At 43.2% G+C, this 23,673-nt stretch overlaps 2 protein-coding genes across 4 annotated transcripts; both read left to right on the forward strand.

The window, feature by feature from the left end:
* The first annotated feature begins 150 nt into the window (after positions 1–150).
* On the forward strand, positions 151–23,580 carry ECHDC2 (enoyl-CoA hydratase domain containing 2). 3 transcript variants are annotated; one of them, XM_048860236.2, is made up of 10 exons: positions 151–173; positions 13,089–13,156; positions 16,088–16,175; positions 16,754–16,840; positions 18,125–18,217; positions 19,889–19,945; positions 20,361–20,548; positions 21,459–21,509; positions 21,876–21,923; positions 22,905–23,580. In XM_048860236.2, exons 2-10 carry the CDS (start codon positions 13,106–13,108, stop codon positions 22,980–22,982), a joined length of 741 nt encoding a protein of 246 aa, XP_048716193.2. In that variant the 5' UTR covers positions 151–173; positions 13,089–13,105; the 3' UTR covers positions 22,983–23,580. The 3 variants fall into 3 exon arrangements, with proteins under 3 accessions (XP_048716193.2, XP_048716194.1, XP_048716196.1); XM_048860237.2 differs by lacking the exon at positions 151–173 and adding an exon at positions 4,457–4,675; XM_048860239.2 differs by lacking the exon at positions 151–173 and adding an exon at positions 12,558–12,619.
* On the forward strand, positions 4,682–8,385 carry LOC125640988 (uncharacterized). Its single transcript, XM_048860240.2, has 2 exons — positions 4,682–7,259; positions 7,848–8,385. The coding sequence occupies exons 1-2, from the start codon at positions 6,677–6,679 to the stop codon at positions 8,021–8,023; spliced, it is 759 nt and encodes a 252-aa protein (XP_048716197.2). The 5' UTR covers positions 4,682–6,676; the 3' UTR covers positions 8,024–8,385.
* Positions 23,581–23,673: the final 93 nt, after the last annotated feature.

A 23,673-nucleotide genomic window follows, 5' to 3' on the forward strand; every position in this document is an offset into this window, starting at 1 on the left:
TATGGCTGCTGGTGTGCGGCCGCCTCGCCCCTTTCGCGGGACCGGCCCCTGGCTCGCACCCGCGGCGGCCGCGTGCCCTCTGAGGAGCGTTAACCGCCGGCCGTGGCGCGTGCCGCCTCCCCCAAAGGGGCAGGATCGGGGCCTCGGACTGTGGACTCGCCCGCGTGTGTCCGGTCTGTGCCGCCCAGAGCCCGCTGTTAATGTTTAACCGCCGCCAAAGGAGGTGGCTGGCCGGTGTCCGTGGCTCAGCGCCGCCGTTGCTGTGAGGAGGGAGCCCTGCGGCTCTCCGCGCCAGCGTCGTTGGCTGGGGAAGGGCGCCCCGCGCGGGGCGCGAGAGGGAGTTTTGTGTAACTCGTGAGCTGGGCCTGAGGGGGCCGGGGGAGGGGAATCGGCCAGGGGTTATTTCGGGAGAGGAGCTTTCACTTCACTGGCACGGAAAGTTCTTTTCCTTCTTTAACACTCGCCGACATTAATCAAGCAGCCTGTTCCAGACGACAAGGTGTTAAAGTCCTGTGACCTTTGCACCTATGGGCCTGCATTAGGGTGACCAGATATCCCGATTTTACAGGGACAGTCCCGGTTTTCGAGCTCCTATTATCCCCCACCCCCTGTCCCGATTTTCCACATTTGCTGTCTAGTCCCCCTAGCCTGCATATTGCAACCAAGTCCTCGTGGACAGGCCTGTGTTGAGTTCACTGGCTCCTCCTGGGTGCTGGGTGACCCATTCAGAATCAGTTGCAGGATCTAGACTGGAGAGAGAGGAGGGTAGCGGGAGATTGGGAGAGCCATTTAGGGTAGGAGTCTAATGAGTGAGATGAAAATTACCAGGGGGGGGGAGTGGGAGTATTTGGCAACTGAAAGGAGGTCAAGGTGGGTATAGGGTGATCAAAAGGGGAATATTGTGGCAGATAGGAGGAGGCGCTGAGCAAGTCAACAGAGAGGAGGTGCACTTAATAGTGCTGCAGAGGTGCTCCAGCATGCATACCTTTTCAATTCTCAAATTCCCCCTGGTTAGAGAGTGGACAGTGTACTCGCAACAATCAATTTCATTAAATCATCTGGTATGGCCTCTAAAAACAGGATATTTAATTTAAACTAGATCAGGTGCTCAGTTAAGTTATATGGTGAATATGCAACAACAGAGTTATTCAGAACTCGGAGGTAAATATTTTAACTTTCAGTTTGTCTTTTTGCTATACTTATTAAACTAACAGCTTAATTTTTAAAAGAGTGTTCCCTTTTCATTCCAAGCCCTGGAGCAATTTGCAAAGCATCATAAATGGGAATAAAAAAACCTCCATAAACTGTTAACAAAAGTCAGGATTAGAACCTAAGTGTCCTGATTTGCAGTCTCCTGCACTAATCACTAGATAACACTCCCTAAAAACAGGTACATGTGTGAGAAATATATATAAAATCAATCTGATAAATGGAGAGTGAGAACTCACCTGTCTCACACCTGTCAGTTTTTCTTCAATTCCTTAATAACTCCCATAGGTCTTTTTCATCTCTAGCTTCTATGATTCTTTAAAGAGATCTTCTCACCTTGTTTACTGAGTACTTCTTGTGGGGACTGTACACTAAGGAGTGGCCTGGGGAGGTATATATACCACTATAGTTCCTATAGTGATAGGAGCATTACAAATGTGATAGATAGATATAGATATAATTTGATTATAATTAGATCATAAATACTGTATAAAATATTGTTAGATGGCAGCACTCTATCCTTCAGGTTTTTTTAAGTCACTATTATTGGTGTGACATACCTGAAAATAATGTATAAAATTCCCCCTATGCTGGTCTGATGAAACCAGCACTTAACTAACCAACACTATTCCCAGGGCTGTGCTAATAACTGGAACAAAGCAAAAAGGTTAACCAAACAAGAACCTAACCAATATATAAATATACACATTCATGCTGCAAAAGCCCTGAAGCTGCAAACTGTTTTGTGTGGGTAGACCCTGGCACCCATGCAGAACCATACTGACTTCCATGTGACTGCACGGGTCTGCTTATGCAGGTCTCATTGCAGCATTGAAGCCTAATACAGTATTCTTGACAATTTTTTTTTCACATCTGAGAAATTAATTTGGGACTTTTACAAGGCATAATCTGAGTTTTAGAATTAAAGGATAAAGGGTGCGCCACTCTGTTCTACAAAAAATAATGCAGTGCTTGCTAAGTAGTTAACATATAAGGTCAAAAGCTCTCGTAGAACTGTTGTCTTTGATTTTACATGCAGATGTACGTACATTGCCTAGTCATATGTAATAATCTTTAGTTGAACTTCATGCTGAGTATCTCCTCAGTATAGTAATCCTTCCTTTTATAAGGAAGACAGGTATGGTGCAGTTGAGTAGGGAAAATGTACATGTGTTTGTATACATTTTTGCAGCTGTTACTTTTTCCATATTTTGCTGGGCTTTTTGGTTTGAGACTTTTTTTTATTAGTTAACTTTAATTATCTAATATGGTTTGTTTTCCAAACGAGGTCTGCAAAATAGCTCTAAACGTGAACAAGGAAATTTAAAGAGCCTTTTGCAATCTGCAACTATAGTCAAATTCAAATAGCAAGTTTGGCAGAAATGTCCCTAGAAAAAAATGGATAGCCAGATTACCAAATTATTAAATTTTCAGATAGTAATTGTACAGCTCTGTAAAGTTGTCTTATTGGGTTGTACAATTGGTACATTCCTCAATAATAATTAATATCATACTTAGCACTGTACAGATATTTGTTAATTAATCCTCAAAAACCTGTGTTGGTAGGTAAATATGAATATCCCTACTTTATAAGTAAACTGAGGCAGAGAGGGTAAGTGAATTATTCAAACCCACAAAAGAAGTCAGATGCAGGATTAGAACTCAGGGCAGTATTGTCCCCCTATAAATTATGAGGAGTAACTCATATCCTCTGACAGAAAGGCAGTTCCTGGCTTCTAGTCCTGTGCTCTATACATCTATGGAGTTATGTAGTTTCCATCATTGTAGCATCTGAGTACCTCACAAACACTAATGAATCTGCACAACACCTCTGTGAAGTTTTATTGTTACCATTTTGCAGATGGGGGATTAGCACAAAGAGATTAAGGCTCAGATCCTTTGGGAGTTAGGTGCCTAAATACCGTTAAACAACTTGCCCAATGCCATTTGGAAAGTCTGTGGTAGAACAAGGAAACAAAGCCCCAGTTCTTGTGTTATAGTCCGCAGAACCTTTCTTCTGCTCATACATGTCCCCCTCATTTTCCCATCACAGAAACTACATTTTTTAAAAATGGGAATTTATTTGTGTCCCATGGCTGGAGAACAGGCCCCATTCTCCCATGAATATATCATTTTATTATCATTGTCTGTCACAGTAAATATAATATTTTGGGATCAGATTCTTGTAACACAAAATTACTATTTTCTTTATAGCATTTTTGTCAGATAAATTGTAGATCTTTTTGTTTCTCGTGTCAGCTAATCACTCCTTCCACCAAAAAAATAATCACTAGTTTAAGAACTGGGGGCCTTGCCTTGCTCAAGGTTCTCAAAGTCCAGCCAAAAAAAAAAAAAAAGCAACACATTGTCTGTAGAATATTAACATACAGCTTCTCCCTGTGTCATGCTGTTCTTGAAAGAAAACCAGCCTCAGAAGTGAGGTGCTGTAGCAAAGCCATTTCCAAAGTTTTCACTGGTGCAGAGCAGAAAGGGGACATGGGTTCTATTTCCGATCCCCACGCATTCTGTGAGGATGGGCATTAATTATTCCTCATTTATTTACAGGCATTTCTATTGTGCTCATCACCTTCTCTGAGCTTCTGGTGAGTGAGAATGAATAGGTGTCCCATCATCACAGGATGTTGTGAAGTATCATTATCCCCATTTTACAGCTAGGGAAAGCAAGGCAGAGAGGTGAATAGACTAAAATGTATTTCTAAAAATGTATAGATACAGTGAGTTTTTCCTTCTGGATTAACTTCCATAGCCTTTCTAAAATAATTAATTCTGATCCCAAATGAGTTATTTAGTACTTAATGACAAATGAGTTAATTAGTCCGTAATGAACCCCTGCAATGCTTAAAATTAAAGGGTTGGCAGGATCAAAGCCATAGATTGTGTAGATGGCAACTGCCTCTCATATAACCTGAGAGACAAGGTGGGTGAGATGATATCTTTTAATAGATCAGTCTCTGTTGGTGAGAGAAAAGCTTTTGGGCTATATAACCTGTCACCTCTCCTTGCAGTCCCTCAGTATTTCCTGCCATTTCTGATCGTAGCTTCCCACCGTCATTTAAATAAATCAGCAACCTTTTCTGAGCCCCCTTTCTCCCAGCAGGACAGTGGGGTCTTGCCGCCCATTAAATCAGAGCCAAGCCCAGTAGCAATTTTGCTGGAATGGTGGGTTCTACTTTCCCCTGCCCTCTGGAGGCTGCAGGGAGCATTTCCGCCAGTGGGTGGCGCAGCAGAGCTTCTCCCCAAACTCGGAGGTAGGCGCAGGAGGAAGCAGCCGCCGCTGTCGCTTTGAAAGCCTTGAAAGCCCGCACAATGCTTCGGCTGGGGAGAGCTGCAGCTGGGTGCAGGGCGCTCGCCGCGCCGCACCCCGGCGGGGCCGGCGGCCACAGCAAGAGATCCTCGTCCGGGGGGAAGGAGATCCTGGTCAACGTGCACGGCGGGGAAAGCAGCGGTGAGTCCAGACCCGCCCCTCCAGTCCCATGGGAGGGAGAGGTAGAAAGTCTGGTGCTGGCCAGGCAACTTCCTCTTCTAGAATGGAGGTAGCTGCAGGGGGGAATCAACTCTCTTCCCCTCCCTTTCCCCCTGCTCTACTCAAGTCTTGGCCCACAAAAATGACTCCGTTTCCCGAGCTACACGAAATAACTCTGGAGAGGTGCTTTCTCTCCTCCCTACTCCAAAATCGCAGCTGGCAAATACTCTCCTGAAATGTGCAGACTGTGAAACTGCGGCAGGGAAGTTGCAACAACCCAGAAACAGAAAGCCCCCGCCTGAGCTACAGAGCACACAGTGCATCCAATGAAGTGAGCTGATGCTTATGCTTTGAGCTTGTGCTCAAATAAATTCGTGAGTCCAGTTTACCAGCTGGTAATAATCATGTGCCCAATCATGATCTGACCCTGCCAGGTCTGTATAGGCAGGAGTAAACTGTACAATAGCCAGACAATAACAACTAGCATTAGGCCAGCTAGAGACTTGGGCCCTGGAATTTATTTTAAACCCACTTCTAATGCACTCTGGGCGTATCCACACAGTTCATATGGGCAGTATGTTGTTGTGTAACAAAGCAGAACCAGGAATATTGCACCAGAACTGTTGTCAAACTGTATGTATGTATTTAGTTATAGATAGCAGAGATGGGGTAAAAAACAATTCCTATCTACTGCCTGAAAAGCAACCATGTTGGAGGATCTGGGTACAGCTCTGATAGTGTGTATCTACATGTGTATCAAGGATCTACAACCTATCCTAAAGGACGACCCATCACTCTCACAGATCTTGGGAGACAGGCCAGTCCTTACTTATAGACAGCCCCCCAACCTGAAGCAAATACCAGCAACCACACAACAAAACCACTAACCCAGGAACCTATCCTTGCAACAAAGCCCGTTGCCAACTGTGTCCACATATCTATTCAGGGGACACCATCATAGGGCCTAATCACATCAGCCACACTATCAGAGGCTCGTTCACCTGCACATCTACCAATGTGATATATGCTATCATGTGCCAGCAATGCCCCCTGCCATGTACATTGGCCAAACTGGACAGTCTCTACGTAAAAGAATAAATGGACACAAATCAGACGTCAAGAATTATAACATTCAAAAACCAGTTGGAGAACACCTCAATCTCTTTGGTCACTCGATTACAGACCTAAAAGTGCCAATTCTTCAACAAAAAAACTTCAAAAACAGACTCCAACGAGAGACTGCTGAATTGGAATTAATTTGCACACTGAATACAATTAACTTAGGCTTGAATAAAGACTGGTAGTGGACGTGTCATTACACAAAGTAAAACTATTTCCCCACATTTATTTCCTCCTCCCCCCCCCCCCCCACTGTTCCTCACACGTTCTTGTCAACTGCTGGAAATGGCCCCCCTTGATTATCACTACAAAAGGTTTCCCTCCCCCACCCCCACTCTCCTGCTGGTAATAGTTCACCTTACCTGATCATTCTCCTTACAGTGTGTATGGTAACACCCATTGTTTCATGTTCTCTGTGTATATAAATCTCCCCACTGTATTTTCCACTGCATGCATCCGATGAAGCGAGCTGTAGCTCACGAAAGCTTATGCTCAAATAAATTTGTTAGCCCTGGTCTACACTAGGACTTTAGGTCAAATTTAGCAGCGTTAAATCGATGTAAACCTGCACCCGTCCACACAATGAAGCCCTTTATTTCGACTTAAAGGGCTCTTAAAATCGATTTCCTTACTCCACCCCTGACAAGTGGATTAGCGCTTAAATCGACGTTGCCGGCTCGAATTTGGGGTACTGTGGACACAATTCGATGGTATTGGCCTCCGGGAGCTATCCCAGAGTGCTCCATTATGACCGCTCTGGACAGCACTCTCAACTCAGATGCACTGGCCAGGTAGACAGGAAAAGAACCGCGAACTTTTGAATCTCATTTCCTGTTTGGCCAGCATGGCAAGCTGCAGGTGACCATGCAGAGCTCATCAGCACAGGTGACCATGATGGAGTCCCAGAATCGCAAAAGAGCTCCAGCATGGACTGAACAGGAGGTACGGGATCTGATCGCTGTTTGGGGAGAGGAATCCGTGCTATCAGAACTCCGTTCCAGTTTTCGAAATGCCAAAACCTTTGTCAAAATCTCCCAGGGCATGAAGGACAGAGGCCATAACAGGGACCCGAAGCAGTGCCGTGTGAAACTGAAGGAGCTGAGGCAAGCCTACCAGAAAACCAGAGAGGCGAACAGCCGCTCTGGGTCAGAGCCCCAAACATGCCGCTTCTATGATGAGCTACATGCCATTTTAGGGGGTTCAGCCACCACTACCCCAGCCGTGTTGTTTGACTCCTTCAATGGAGATGGAGGCAATACGGAAGCAGGTTTTGGGGACGAAGAAGATGATGATGAGGAGGAGGTTGTAGATAGCTCACAGCAAGCAAGCGGAGAAACCGGTTTTCCCGACAGCCAGGAACTGTTTCTCACCCTAGACCTGGACCCAGTACCCCCCGAACCCACCCAAGGCTGCCTCCTGGACCCAGCAGGCGGAGAAGGGACCTCTGGTGAGTGTACCTTTTAAAATACTATACATGGTTTAAAAGCAAGCATGTGAAAGGGTTACTTTGCCCTGGCATTTGCGGTTCTCCTAGATGTAGTCCTAAAGCCTTTGCAAAAGGTTTCTGGGGAGGGCAGCCTTATTGCGTCCTTCATGGTAGGACACTTTACCACTCCAGGCCAGTAACACGTACTCGGGAATCATTGTAGAACAAAGCATTGCAGTGTATGTTTGCTGGCATTCAAACAACATCCGTTCTTTATCTCTCTGTGTTATCCTCAGGAGAGTGAGATATAATTCATGGTCACCTGGTTGAAATAGAGTGCTTTTCTTCAGGGGACACTCAGAGGAGCCCATTCCTGCTGGGCTGTTTGCCTGTGGCTAAACAGAAATGTTCCCCACTGTTAGCCACAGGGAGGGGGGAAGGTTGAGGGGGTAGTCACGCGGTGGGAGGAGGCAAAATGCGACCTTGTAACGAAAGCACATGTGCTATGTATGTAATGTTAACAGCAAGGTTTACCCTGAAAGAGTGTAGCCACTGTTTTATAAAATGTGTCTTTTTAAATACCGCTGTCCCTTTTTTTTTCTCCACCAGCTGCATGTGTTTCAATGATCACAGGATCTTCTCCTTCCCAGAGGCTAGTGAAGCTTAGAAAGAAAAAAAAACGCACTCGCGATGAAATGTTCTCCGAGCTCATGCTGTCCTCCCACACTGACAGAGCACAGACGAATGCGTGGAGGCAAATAATGTCAGAGTGCAGGAAAGCATAAAATGACCAGGAGGAGAGGTGGCGGGCTGAAGAGAGTAAGTGGCGGGCTGAAGACAGGGCTGAAGCTCAAATGTGGCGGCAGCGTGATGAGAGGAGGCAGGATTCAATGCTGAGGCTGCTGCAGGACCAAACCAGTATGCTCCAGTGTATGGTTGAGCTGCAGCAAAGGCAGCTGGAGCACAGACTGCCACTGCAGCCCCTCTGTAACCAACCGCCCTCCTCCCCAAGTTCCATAGCCTCCACACCCAGACGCCCAAGAACGCGGTGGGGGGGCCTCCGGCCAACTAGCCACTCCACCACAGAGGATTGCCCAAAAAAAAGAAGGCTGTCATTCAATAAATTTTAAAGTTGTAAACTTTTAAATTGCTGTGCTTAAAGTGCTGTGTGGCATTTTCCTTCCCTCCTCCACCACCCCTCCTGGGCTACCTTGGTAGTCATCCCCCTATTTGTGTGATGAATGAATAAAGAATGCATGAATGTGAAGCAACAATGACTTTATTGCCTCTGCAAGCGGTGATTGAAGGGAGGAGGGGCGGGTGGTTAGCTTACAGGGAAGTAGAGTGAACCAAGGGGTGGGGGGTTTCATCAAGGAGAAACAAACAGAACTTTCACACCGTAGCCTGGCCAATCATGAAACTGGTTTTCAAAGCTTCTCTGATGCGTACCGCGCCCTCCTGTGCTCTTCTAACCGCCCTGGTGTCTGGCTGCGCGTAACCAGCAGCCAGGCGATTTGCCTCAACCTCCCACCCCGCCATAAACGTCTCCCCCTTACTCTCACAGATATTGTGGAGCACACAGCAAGCAGTAATAACAGTGGGAATATTGGTTTCGCTGAGGTCTAAGCGAGTCAGTAAACTGCGCCAGCGCGCCTTTAAATGTCCAAATGCACATTCTACCACCATTCTGCACTTGCTCAGCCTGTAGTTGAACAGCTCCTGACTACTGTCCAGGCTGCCTGTGTACGGCTTCATGAGCCATGGCATTAAGGGGTAGGCTGGGTCCCCAAGGATACATATAGGCATTTCAACATCCCCAACAGTTATTTTCTGGTCTGGGAATAAAGTCCCTTCCTGCAGCTTTTGAAACAGACCAGAGTTCCTGAAGATGCGAGCATCATGCACCTTTCCCGGCCATCCCACGTTGATATTGGTGAAACGTCCCTTGTGATCCACCAGAGCTTGCAGCACTATCGAAAAGTACCCCTGGCGGTTTATGTACTCGGCGGCTTGGTGCTCCGGTGCCAAGATAGGGATATGGGTTCCGTCTATAGCCCCACCACAGTTAGGGAATCCCATTGCAGCAAAGCCATCCACTATGACCTGCACATTTTCCAGGGTCACTACCCTTGATATCAGCAGATCTTTGATTGCGTGGGCTACTTGCATCACAGCAGCCCCCACAGTAGATTTGCCCACTCCAAATTGATTCCCAACTGACCGGTAGCTGTCTGGCGTTGCAAGCTTCCACAGGGCTATCGCCACTCGCTTCTCAACTATGAGGGCTGCTCTCATTTTGGTATTCATGCGCCTCAGGGCAGGGGAAAGCAAGTCACAAAGTTCCATGAAAGTGCCCTTACGCATGCGAAAGTTTCGCAGCCACTGGGAATCATCCCAGACCTGCAACACTATGCGGTCCCACCAGTCTGTGCTTGTTTCCCGAGCCCAGAATCGGCGTTCCACAGCATGAACCTGCCGCATTAGCACCATGATGCATGCATTGGCAGGGCCCATGCTTTCAGAGAAATCTGTGTCCATGTCCTGATCACTCACGTGACCGCGCTGACGTCGCCTCCTCGCCCGGTATCGCTTTGCCAGGTTCTGGTGCTGCATATACTGCTGGATAATGCGTGTGGTGTTTAATGTGCTCCTAATTGCCAAAGTGAGCTGAGCGGCCTCCATGCTTGCCTTGGTATGGCGTCCGCACAGAAAAAAGGCGCGGAACGATTGTCTGCCGTTGCTCTGACGGAGGGAGGGGCGACTGACGACACGGCTTACAGGGTTGGCTTCAGGGAGCTAAAATCAACAAAGGGGGTGTCTTTACATCAAGGAGTATTTCAGGCAGGACTTCACGGAGGGTTCCAAAAAGAAATGGTGCACCTAAGTTATCGTTCTTATTGGAACAAGGAGGTTAGCCTGGCCTCTGATTGATACATGGCTAGATTTACCTTGCTGCACCTTCTCTGTGAATGACTGCAGTGTGACCTAGATGAATGAGTCCCCTAGACAGGGGAGGAGGCAAATGAGTACAAAACAAATCTGGTCTATTTCTTGTTTTGACCCACTCCATCTATCTTTTACAGCTTTGGCTGGCAGCAGACGGTGCAGAAGGACTGCATGCCATCCACATCTCATGGCTGCTTGGCAGAAGATGGTACAGTACGACTGCTAGCCATCCTCATCTCTTGCCTGCCTGGCAGAAGATGGTACAATACGACTGCTAGCAATCCTCATCTCTTGCCTGCCTGGCAGAAGATGGTACAGTACGACTGCTAGCAGTCCGTATCGCCTGCCCGCTCACCATAAGACGGTTCAATAGGACTGACTGCAGGACTAAAGAGAATGACCTGGTCAAGTCACTCCAAATTTAGTCCCTGCGCCCATGTCTGCCCAGGCGCTCCCAGCCGACGTGGCCAGGAGCACCTCGGACATGACGATGACGGCTACCAGTCGTACTGTACCGTCTGCTACCACAAGGCAAGGGGTTGCTGCTACTGTGTAGCAATGCCGTACCGCGTCTGCCAGCACCCAGGAGACATAGGGTGACGGTTACCTGAGCGGGCTCCATGCTTGCAGTGGTATGGCGTCTGCACAGGTAACTCAGGAAAAAAGGCGCGAAACGATTGTCTGCCCTTGCTTTCACGGAGGGAGGGAGGGAGGGAGGGAACGGGGGCCTGACGATATGAATCCAGAACCACCCACGACAATGTTTTAGCCCCATCAGGCATTGGGATCTCAACCCAGAATTCCAATGGGCAGCAGAGACTGCGGGAACTGTGGGATAGCTACCCACAGTGCAACGCTCCGGAAGTCGACTCTAGCCTCGATACTGTGGAAGCGCTCCGCCGAGTTAATGCACTTAATGCACTTAGAGCATTTTCTGTGGGGACACACACACTCGAATATATAAAACCAATTTCTAAAAAACCGACTTCTATAAATTCGACCTTATTCCGTAGTGTAGACATACCCTTAAGGTGCCATAAGTACTCCTGTTCTTTTTGCAGATACAGACTAACATGCCTACTACTCTGAAACATGATAGGTTAGTTTTCCATAGTGCAGCTGGAACACGAATGATTTGTGCTTGGGTTGAAACACCCTGCTAGGTGATTACTTAGGTTGCAAATTTCATAAAGTTTTCTACAATCTTTTTGTCCTTTATTTGGTCCACATCTGGCTGACAGGTACAACTACAAAGACCCAAAACAGATGGGCACTAGGAAAAAGCTTTGCAGGAAGCATGCAATGAAATTGAATATAAATAATCTGTTCTCTAAATTCACTCTGTTAATTTTTTTTCTGATGTCAGTAATGTACAGTAATAAAGGTAGGATAACCTTAGGGTTGGAGGAGAAGAGTTGCAGGTCCATTTAAGGATAAGGTAAGATTTCCACAAAACAAGCTTTCAAGGAGGTTAACTTATTCTGGGATTTGCAAAACAGGTTCTCTAGCTTCTTCTGCAATTTTTTGGTTTTGTACAACTGTCCTAGTGCTAGCTCCCATTGTAGCCCTATGCCAGCTGTTGTACAAGCCTTTATTGCTAGCTGACTTTTCTCTTCCATTTGGTCGATGGTGATCCCTCACCAGCTAGCCAGTCACAAACCAGTGGTTGAAATGTAAAGATCTTCTAGCAGTAGTAGAAAATACTAACATTGTATATTTTGTTGTGCATCTTCATGTACAACAGCAACAGGATCATAGAGCAAATTTGGAGCTGGACAGGACTAGAGAAATTAGGAGTAAGAGTCCAACCAGGAAAAAAGGAATTGTACACATTCACAATGGTCAGTCACTGGGAGACAGGAGATCTGGGTTCCATTTCTTGCTCTGCTACAAGTTTCCTGTGTGACCTTCGGCAAGTCAATTCACCTCTCTAACTCACTTTCCCTAGCTGTAAAATGGGGATAATGATACTTCACAACATCCTGTGATGATGGAACACCTATTCATTCTCACTCACCAGAAGCTCAGAGAAGGTGATGAGCACAATAGAAATGCCTGTAAATAAATGAGGAAGTAATTAATGCCCATCCTCACAGAATGCATGGGGTATTGGAAATAGAACCCATGTCCCCTTTCTGCTTTGCACCAGTGAAAACTTTGGAAATGGCTTCACTACAGCACCTCACTTCTGAGGCTGGTTTTCTTTCAAGAACAGCATGACACAGGGAGAAGCTGTATGTTAATATTCTACGGACAATGTGTTGCTTTTTTTTTTTTTGGCTGGACTTTGAGAACCTTGAGCAAGGCAAGGCCCCTGGTTCTTAAACTAGTGATTACACAAAAGGCTTAGTTGTGAGAAATGGATTTGCAGTTTCCAGATGGCTCTAGACAGTGAATCATTACTGATGTTGTCCAGTTTGCACTGTTCTTCTCCTGTAAGCAGTTGGTATGGGAAGAAGGTTTTCTCCATTAAGGAAAATACCTGAACAGCTAATCCAAGCAGGAAGACCGTATGAGGAAAGCAAAACAGAAAATGCAAAATGGAACTGTTACATGGATCCATTCTGTTCTTAGGTTTAAAAAAATGCAAAGAACACCTGGAACTGCCAAGTTGGACAAGAGGTCCACTTTTAAGTTAAAGGATTATTTATCTACATTTTTGCAGTATTATGTAACCTCGCAATGATTCTGTAGTGCTGCCTTTCACAAATGTGGTCTGGCGTGTTCCATTTAAAACTCACTCACTTAAGCAGCCTACTTTATATTTTAAAAAATCTTTATACAAAGTCTCAAGAAGGAAGAGTTACAGTACTTGGGGCGACTGTTCCAAGAAGACTGGCCATGTCACATTTTGTTTAAAGATACAATTTATATTTAACTGAAATTCTCTCTTTTTTACTAAAGGAATTGCTGAAATCCTGATGAACAGAGCCCATGCCAAAAATTCACTGGGAAAAGTACTTGTTAATGAAGTAAGTATATCTGCCTGTCTTTCTCTAGGCTGTAAACATTGTTTAGAATTGTGATCAGTATCTAAATGTATCTGTTAGGGGGCTTATTCCTTCACCCACTTACTTCCCTGGTCCTTCTCGCATGAACAGAGAGCAACAATACCCGAAGTCCAAAGGTGCAAACAATTCGATGTTTATTGGGGTGAAATTCCAGCAAGCATGATTCCAGTTTTCTTCCTTAGTATCCTCCTTCCCAGCTCTGACACCACAGAGCCTTACACCTGTGTCCCTGTTCTCATTCCTACCCTTAGCCAAACATGATTCCAACTTCCTTACTCCCATTCCCTGTTCCCATTTCCCCCTTTAGCAAAACATGATTCCAATTTTCTTACCCCCATTCCCTGTTCCCATCTCCCCCTTTAGCAAAACATGATTCCAATTTTCTTACCCCCATTCCCTGTTCCCATCTCACACACCCACATGCCCACCCACACCCAGTCACTTCCTCATTGACTACAGATTATATAGTAAAACTTGAGTTCTGCTTAGCTATACCTTAACCAATCATTTTCCTGAAATTTAACTAACCAATCCTAACATATTGTAACATGATTATGTTACCAATTATATCCCACCACCTTAATTAGTTTACACCCAGCAAAATTAATTATACAGCAGACAGGAACAATCACAGAACCAGACAGAGATTATACAGACAAACAATAGCAAAGTGGGAACTACAAAGACAAGACAACACAGAAGTGAGGATTTCACATCCCAGCTATTGATAAGTGAGTTCTTGCCAGACAGGATGCTATCAAACTAAGTTTCCTTTTACATTTTCTAGGCACTTCCCTTTCTCTGGAGGTGATAGGAATACAATCCTGTCCTGATAGTGCCTAACAGCCCAATAGCACCTTATTTCAGTGTGACTAGTTTGGAATGTGAGGATGTGACTGTTCGCTTCCCAGCTTATGGCTGCCTCTGCTGCTTAGCCAAAGGCCTGAGCCTAAGCACAGGGCCACAAACTGTCACAGTAAGAGAAGGCCCTTACACTGGCAGACAGTGGTTTTGATTCTTTTATACCTCTATAATTAGCCAAGTGATAAGAATACACCTAAATTCTTAGAGTATAGGCCTTTACAGACAGGCCTGAATATCTATATCCTAACAGGTTTCAGAGGAACAGCCGTGTTAGTCTGTATTCGCAAAAAGAAAAGGAGTACTTGTGGCACCTTAGAGACTAACCAATTTATTTGAGCATGAGCTTTCGTGAGCTACAGCTCACTTCATCAGATGTTTACCGTGGATACTGCAGCAGACTTTATATACACACAGAAATCATGAAACAATACCTCCTCCCACCCCACTGTCCTGCTGGTAATAGCTTATCTAAAGTGATCAACAGGTGGGCCATTTCCAGCACAAATCCAGCAGGACAGTGGGGTGGGAGGAGGTATTGTTTCATGATTTCTGTGTGTATATAAAGTCTGCTGCAGTATCCACGGTAAACATCTGATGAAGTGAGCTGTAGCTCACGAAAGCTCATGCTCAAATAAATTGGTTAGTCTCTAAGGTGCCACAAGTACTCCTTTTCTTTTTGCGTATATCCTAACAGTATCCTGTAGAAGTAAAATGGCCATAGTAATTGCAGAAGAGAAAACTTAAGCACCCAATCACTTTTATTTTGGCTTTATTTTATTTTTTTAATGTGTAAGACTTTACACAGACAAACTAATTCTCACCACTCTAAAGAGGCTGGAAAATAGGTTAAGTATAGTTGCTTCCATTTCAAAGATGGGGACACTGCTACATTTTTGTTGGATGTGCCTTCCAGAGCTGCAGTGTCTCCTCTTCCCCTTATCTTGGGGCACTAGTAGCTCCTGGCCATTCATAATCTCAGATTTCCACTATCAAAGAGGAAAAACTTAGAGCATATTGTGTTGTCAGCTAGGGAAAATGAACTCACAGATCAGAGATGCACCAAAGAAAGAAGCAAGAATTTAGTGTTGTTAATCTCCTAACAGAGGAGAACTTTGAACTATCAAAAATATTCTGGATAGGGAGCATGATTTGACTGGCTTTTGTAACAACACTAAATGATTCCACTTAAAGAGGTGTTGCTATGATTGTTACACGAAAAAATACGTGTGCCTTGAGAATGGTCCCATCTTGCTTACTTTCAGAAATCTCCCTGGTATATACTTTTGGCAATCTAATCCTTGTTGTATCCAGTACATTATTTTATTTTAATCAAATTTACAATTTACTGTTAGTGAATGAACCTGTGCAAATTCACTGTTAGACTAACAAGTGTGTTTGGTTTGCTTAATTTCCACCCTGCAGTAGGACTGGGTTTCAAAAATCAACAAATGGAAGGGGTCTGGAAGGTATCAGAACTTCACCCCAAAGCAACTCTCCATGTAGGTCCATCGTTTGGGCCTAACAACTTGGGCTGGGTTCAGCTTGATGGTCTAGACCTGCTGCAGCGAGGTGCCATGTGTGAGATCCAAGTCTGAGACTAGAGCTATGTCCTTTGTTCCTAGGCCAGCAGGGGCTGGGAGTAGTCAAAAAGCAGCTTAGTCCCTGGGAAAAGGAGACTTTTTGTTGGGCATACGCAGCCTCTCTGGTCAAATTGGGGACTGACCTGTTTCAGCGGAAGCCTTGCTCAACTCTGAAGAGGAAGGACAGTCAGGGATGCAGAAAAACCTCTGTGGATGGGATTGAGAAGAGGAGAATCCTAAGAGTTTCAGGAGGGGGTTGTAGAAACCATGTGTGTAGTATGGGCCATCCCTGAGGCTGGCTTTCTAAGAGATCCTTATGCCCACAGAGAAGAAGGAAATGAAACTTTTACCAAAATATAGGAGTCTTCAGTCATTTAAACATGCATAGTAATTTATATGCTTGACACATTCAGTTTTTCTTAACTCCTCTTCTTGATTAAACTCTTAGCTATTCAGAGCTCTAGAAAGTCTCCGTTGTGATGAAAGGATCCGTGTAGTAGTGTTTAAAAGTGAAGTAAAAGGCGTGTTTTGTGCAGGTATGTAACAAATGTTCTGTCACTTGATATTAAAAATAGACACCTTCAAATTATGTTGTACAGATTAGACTATGTTGAGCAATAGATGTAAAAACAAACTTAAGAAACCAGTTTGACTTTGCAGGGATAATAAGGAACAAACCATTCCCTTGTCCTGGCTAGGCATATGTAACTCCCTGCTTTAGAAATTGAGACCTCAGCAGGCAGAGCAAGCTACACCTGAAGACTAGCCCTTCTCTCTTTATTTTACCATTTCTTTCCACTTAGACCCATGGGCTGCTCACAGCAAGGCCCCACCCTGCAATTTTGAGATATAACCTCCTTAGACACAGAAATTGGTGCCGCTCTATGAACTATCTAACAAAGACAGCAACAGAGCAGAGCACTCCACAACCATTCTTAAAGCCTGAATGCTTGAATTCCAGCAATGCTGCACCTAAGCTCTAGTAGTTTAGAGTTGGCATCCCAAGATTGCTTTTGAACTTGACTCTCCTGCATAGCCACGTCAAGCACTGCTGCTCAACTGCCTGTGTTACCTTTCTTCTATCATTGAATTCTTTGTTTTCCTCACGCTTTAGGCGCTGATTTAAAGGAGCGGGCACAAATGAATGATACTGAAGTTGGACACTTTGTTCATAGGCTGAGAAGTTTAATGGATGAAATTGGTAAATGATGAGTTATAAAACGTGTATCTCTATATATGTCCACACCATGGGGGCAGTCAGTGGTGCTATATCAGGGAAACTTTATAAGGATACCTACCCCAAAAGAGTAAAACTCATCCATGCAAGAGATGGTTCTTGGGGCCTGGTCTGAGACTGCAGAATGAACTTCTGTCTAAGGAACTAAGGACCATCACAGACCTTCTAAGGACCACCTTCTGCTCCAAGTGCAAGGTGCACTTCTTAGAGCTACCTTGCTCTAGGAGAAATGAGCACAGCAAATACACTCTTAAAAAAAACACCACCACTTCATAGCACACACAATTCTCCCCCTGTGGGAGAGGATATGGAAGAATGAACCAGACATGACAGATGTTAGTCATGTCACTTAATGCGTGATACTGGAAGGTGCTCAGATACTACAGGGATGGGTGTGATACAAGAACCTATATAGAATAGTAAAGGAGCTTGGATCATTGAGTCAATTTCTAGTTGGACTAGCCTCTGAAGATTTTACCTCTGTTTAGACAAGAAGTGTGGATCTGAACAATCAATTCTATTCTTGTATTAATGAATTGTTCTGTTGTCCCTGGACGGAGATATTTTAGCTAGATGTTTAAAAGACAAATGAATGACTAGAATATCAATCAAAGTAACAGTAAGAAGAAGATAAATGTATTATACAAAGTACGTGTACCCAAATGGGACTTTCATGTTACAAAGCACCAAAGGATGTTTGAGGGAATGTTGTTTAGTAGTTAGAGCCAGGAACTTCAAGATAACACTTCTGGATTCTGTTCCCAACTTTTCTATTCACTCAATGTGATTTGTTTGTTTTTTTCTTTGCAAGAGATGCTTGACAACTAGGTGCCTTGATTTCCCCAACTTTAAAATGGGAGAGATACTCACCTAGCTCACAAGTGTAGGGAGGCTTATGTAATGTTCATAAACATACTTAATGCAGTATGTAATATTCAGCTGAATTGGACAGCAGTGGGGACTGACCATTTGTAGCCATATAAAATGGAACGTGGAGAGTGCCTCAATGTGTAGAATCTGTTCATTGACTGTTTCATTGTAACAATTGTTTCATTGTAACAATTGGATGTTCACATTTAATGTATCTCCATTTTTAAAGAGGAGGAAGGAAAAAAAGCACAACTTGTATCATTTGAAATCATTGTAGCAACATATCAAACTTGGAACATTTGAGATGTAATTACATGAAACACTCACTGAAAAACCGCTTCTGTAATTAAACTTTCAAATCTGTTTTGTCTTTAATAGCTGCACTGCCTATGCCCACAATAGCTGCAATAGAAGGCTATGCATTGGGTGGGGGATTGGAATTGGCATTAGCGTGTGATCTTCGAATAGCAGGTATGTGCACTGCCAAATATGGGATATTTAAAGTAATCACTGGTTTTAATTAAATAACATTTGAAAGTAAGCTAAAGGCTGTTTGGTTCCTTTTCTGATAAGCTAAGACAGGAACTTGTGTGATGAATTAAACGAATAGGCACTTGCCTAAAATTTTGGTGATGTTTAACTATTTGAGAAAGCTGTATGTCTTTTGTTTAAAAAGGAAAACAATTTTAGATGAGGTATCAATATGAGTGACACTAAAATTCTTTTTGAAGGGGTTAATCTCTGGTTGGTGGTAGGGGTATATGGCTAATGCCCACTAACAGCAGGTTTATTGGGCATTAACCATATACCCCTTATCAGCCCTGGTTTGGTCTAACCTACTTTTGGCAGTGAGGTCCCTGCACACTGATGAGAGAGAACAGACCCTTTAGAAAGTACATCAACAGAGGGACTGGGCCATCCCTATGTACTCGTAACTTGCACAAGATCAGAGACCTATTTCTTTTCAGAACAGCTCCATTATCTCAGATCATGTGGCAAGCTGAATTATGACACTTTTACTTTATCACCTAGTGACCTGCACAAGGTGATGTCAGGCTAATTCCAAGACTAAGTCAGAGAGAACCAAAACCTCCTCCCCACTTGCATCCATTTCAGGAGGAGTAAGAATCTCTTCTAGAGGCTCCCAGCCCATTGAGGTACTGCAACTTCTTCAGTGCACCCTGCCTTTGGAATAAGTGTCCCCACATAACTCTTATAGTGCTACCGGATTTCCTCCTTATTGCTTAATATGAAAATACTTAATATCTCGAGTAAACATGGCATATAAATTAATGGGTGAGGTTTTTAAAAAAAGTTAGCAAAATGCTTTAATTCCTCCCTCCCTTCTGAATCTTCATATCACGCCCTTAGTTCCCTTTTTCCTGGGAAAATAATGCCAGATTTCCTGGAAGCAGTCAGCTACAAAGGATATTTAAGTCTAGGCTCATCTCCACCTAACTTGTAGTTGGGGTTGGTTGACTGTAGCACCCATCCTCTCTGGCTACCTGAAGTTAATGTAGTAACCTGGCCCATCTTATTCCTGAAATCTCCCAAGATGGCTGTTTGGTAACTTAATGCTGCTTTAAAAGAGAAATGTTCTGATTGTATAACAGACACCTCAAAGCAATAAGAAATAATATTTGAGGCTAATCTGCAATTGAGAATGGAGTCTAGCTGCAAGATGCCCAGAATGAATGAATGCTAAAGATCCACTTTGCACAGAGGTCACTTTCCAGCTGGTGCTAAGGTGGTAGATAAGCAGAAACACTTTTATTCAGCAAAAGCTGGAATCAATTTACCTTTTCTTTTTATGGAACAAACGCGTGTGTCAGAAAAGTGTTTACGCCAAGATCCGTAGCTCTAGTTTGCTTAGCAAATGGTATGCCCCAGTCATAAGCATGTCCACAGAAATCGCAGAATGTGACTAATCACTGCAGGCACACTCATTTTAGTTACATTTTTGATACCTTTCAATACAAAATGATGTATGTTTAGTGTGAAAGGAATTTAGCCACTTGACACCATTGACTCTAGTGGGATTCAGCCACTGGCATTCTTGGAGAGAAAATGATCTTAGTAATGTTAACAGCTATCTTCTGTTGTGAGAAAATAATTTTTTTAAAAAAATTTATTTAAAAATAGCTTCATCAGCTAAAATGGGCCTGATTGAGACCACAAGAGGACTTCTTCCTGGTGCAGGTAACCTAGCTTCATTAAATCTTCTGGTATTTTTACAGCTAAATGTGAATTTTACTGTAGGGCTGTACTTGATGAAAATCCTTTTATAACAAAGGAAGTGTTATCTAGTAGTCAGAGCAAGGAGCTGGGAGTCTCAATTGCAGTTTGTCTGAGCTCTGCTACTGACTTCCAGTGATCTTAGGTTGGTAGACCATTTCACCCTTTATACAATGTGTGAATACTTGTTCACTCCACCAAGGTGCTGTGACCTAATGTGTAAAATCTTGAGCTTCTCAGATGACAGGGGCTATAGTGCATGTTACTACTAGTACTATTAAAACACCATTTTTTTCACATGTATAAACAGGTAAAATATATTGGAGTGGTTTTCGCTATTTGTTTCTCAGAAAAGCATAATGTGGTATATTGTCTTAAGGTGGAACCCAACGCCTGCCCCGCTGTATTGGAATAGGTCTTGCTAAGGAACTCATTTTCACTGGCAGACAGATTGATGGACAACAAGCACTCTCAATAGGATTAGTAAACCACACAGTGCCACAGAATGATGAAGGGGATGCTGCTTACCAGAGAGCATTAACCTTAGCTAAAGAAATTGTTCCTCAGGTCAGTATTGTTTATTTGGCTCATGTGTTTCATCTATAGAAGGTGTTTTGGCTACTTTGTGGGACATGGCTAGCTTCTTAACTCTTTCCATGAAATACTGAAATCTTGGGGGACTTATTTTTCTTAAAGCATCTTCAGCCCACTCACTCTCTTAGCAGATTCAATTCAGTGCAAGTGCAAATGATGCAATGTAGACATCTACTAGCTGACTTATGGGCACAATCAGACCTCTAGGTGTCATCGCTTACAGCAGCAAAAAGGAGGCAAGCTTTGAAAATCAGATCTTTGAAATTCAGTATGAGAAACAGAACTTATTTTTGTTTCCTCTTCATGAATGGGATATGAATGACTACATCAAAATAGCCTTAATGTTCTCCCACTGCATTAGCTGTTGTATTTTACTTCTATGAGGAATGGTAGGAGACATAGCTAATGGTTCCTTAGCATTAGGACACTATTGTTCTGTGCATCAAACACGTATGACCAGCATACACTGTTTGAAATAAGTGTACTGGGACTACTCTCTCTAAAGTGGTGGCACTGTACACATCCAGCCCTAAAAGTGATGACTTTCAATCTGCTGATTTTTGTCTTGCTAATTTGTCTTGCAGTGGTACTTAGCACTACTGCTGTTTCAGTGCAAGCGGTGGGTGCTCAGCACCTCTGAAAATCAGGCCATGTATGTAGGCAAGAATGCATATTTAGGCACTCAAGTCTGAAAACTTTGGCTTGAATACTTAAAAGTACATTCTATTATGAACTGTAGACAGTCTTAGCTTTTTTGGCAATATATAGTATTAGCTTTACTGCAAACTCCTGAAGACAAGAGACCGTCTTTGGAAAAAGCTGGGTGAATAACTGACTTTGACTTTTAAGTTTGTTGACTTCAGTTATCTTTTTTGTTTTAAAGGCTCCCATAGCTGTGAAAATGGGTAAACTGGCAATAAACAGAGGGATAGAGGTAACTTTTTTTTTTTGCCAAGAGAATGTTTATGAAATATTCAATGAAGCAAAAAATTTAAGAGCCATTCATAAAACTGCAATAAAAATGTTTAGAACAGTCGAAGAAAGTTCTGTAAACAGATTCTAATCGCTGTTTTCAATAAGGGATCAGTCTCTTTGTAAGATTGGCTCCTGAGGCATGAACAAAATTAACAGTGTGGTAGAGCAGGATTCGGACTCTGTGTTCGCTGTAAATACTAGAACAGTAATGCTAGGGTTAGAGTTAGTAATTTAATACTAACTCTGACATTTAATCATGGAAAATACTCAAAAGTGTACTGCAGTTTGAATGCTGTGTACTTCAGAGATCACTTCTTCCCTTCAGGTGGATATTGCATCGGGGATGGCTATTGAGGGAATGTGTTATGCGCAGGTATGTTGTGCTGTTTTTTGTGGTTTTTTTTTTTTTAAATCACACTGTACATTTCCTAAGTACTGTAATAGCCTCACAACTTACATGAGATAAGAAGTTTAATGGCTAAAACTCATACAAACATTTGAAAACTTACTGAAGTCCCTTAGCGCTTGTCTATATTGTAGCTATTACAGAATAACTTTCCTGCAATAACCTCATCTATGGACACTCTTACTCTGAATCAGTTCAACTAATTCAGAAGTGGATTAATCTTAAATCACAAAAAGGCACACACTTACTCTGGAATAAGAGTGTCCACACAGACTTTGCAGAATAACTGTTCTGTTTTAAATTCACACCCTGACTTATTCCACAATAACTTTCTTGTATAAGCAAGACCTTAAACATGGATCTAAGTTTTACATTCCCATTAACAGGGTTCCCGTGAATGCTAGTTGGACTCCTGCACCTACCTCAGACTGAACTTGGTCCACCAAAGCCCTAACTTGATCATCTTACTGAAAAAGAATTGCATGTTTAACTAAATTTAGCCATATGTACCCACATATACAATTTCTAGCATGGGCCCTTACATTGTGATGGTTTGGGGCTGGTTGAGTTGGACACTAGATTCCTGTTGCCTGTATGTATTTTCTGGTTAGGTTGAAAACAATATTTCAGGAGCATGCAATATTTTCTTTGTATCCTCACAATGAGTTATTTTGGGCTTATGGATCTTCCTATACGTAATAGAGGACAGTTCCCTTAAATTCAATGGCATTGTCCATTGGACTGTATCCGGTACTCATGTGCTGTGCCCTACACTGAAAGTTATTTAACCTTTTCCTCTTTGTAAGATGTGGCAGTTGACCTCCTTACTTCTGAGATGTTGATTTAATATCCATAAAAGCTTTTACGTCTAAGTATATTGACAGTGATTTTAATTCAGTATTGGCTGCCTACCTTTACAAAAGAAACTGCTTTTTTATTTTAATGCAGAATATTCCTACAAGAGACCGCCAGGAAGGGATGGCTGCCTTCAGAGAGAAACGTCCACCCCAGTTTATTGGGGAATAGCCCTCCAAGGATTTCCTTATTCCAGGGCATGATTCTTTAGGAAGTAAAATGGAGGTGCAGAACCTTAAACTTATTGAAATTGTTAAATATTGAATTCTATAAGCTTAATTCTTTGCCATGGACACTGCTACATTCCTGGACACTCCATAGGAGACAGTTTTACAAGGATAATTAAGGTATTGAATAGTTTCATTAACAAAAAAATAAGGCTTTTTAGACTGGTAAGGCTATGAATGACTAAAGTCATGTGAGAGACTGGGATTGTACACTACGCTGTCAGGAGAGAGAGCCCTTTGCTACAGGTCCAAATCCAGAACAGGTACACAGTGAATGAAAGACCAGTACAGTGGTCCAGCTGAAGGAATTTGATCTCAGTTCATTTTAAGTGGGCACTACACCTGCTTGTAATTACAACAGAAACTTATTTGGCCTAGTACATGTAGGTGTTCAGGCCTGAAAGGGAAAGCATATACTGCTATTTGTTACGGGATCTGGCCTAAATTAATTTCAGAACTCATTATCAATTTTTGGAATGCAAAGTTATTTTATGTTTCCTCTTTGTATTGTATGTAAACCACAAATAAACTCTGTGCCTTTATTTGCGTGGTTTGCTATGACGTACTTGGTGCTGGCAAGGACCAGTAACTTGCTGTAATAATATAACCAGAAGTTTCTATGTAAATATTTCCTT

The sequence above is a fragment of the Caretta caretta genome, chromosome 8, assembly GCF_965140235.1.
Source record: "Caretta caretta isolate rCarCar2 chromosome 8, rCarCar1.hap1, whole genome shotgun sequence".
NCBI classification, from domain to species: Eukaryota; Metazoa; Chordata; order Testudines; family Cheloniidae; genus Caretta; species Caretta caretta.

Bases quoted from the DNA above. Each gene is read 5' to 3' on its own strand.
- ECHDC2 (XM_048860237.2), top strand. From the start codon at position 4,537: ATGCTTCGGCTGGGGAGAGCTGCAGCTGGGTGCAGGGCGCTCGCCGCG. The intron at 20,549-21,458 runs GTCAGTATTGTT...TTTGTTTTAAAG, and splicing joins CTAAAGAAATTGTTCCTCAG to GCTCCCATAGCTGTGAAAAT. The intron at 21,924-22,904 runs GTATGTTGTGCT...ATTTTAATGCAG, and splicing joins AGGGAATGTGTTATGCGCAG to AATATTCCTACAAGAGACCG.
- LOC125640988 (XM_048860240.2), top strand. From the start codon at position 6,677: ATGCAGAGCTCATCAGCACAGGTGACCATGATGGAGTCCCAGAATCGC. The intron at 7,260-7,847 runs GTGAGTGTACCT...TTTCTCCACCAG, and splicing joins AGGCGGAGAAGGGACCTCTG to CTGCATGTGTTTCAATGATC.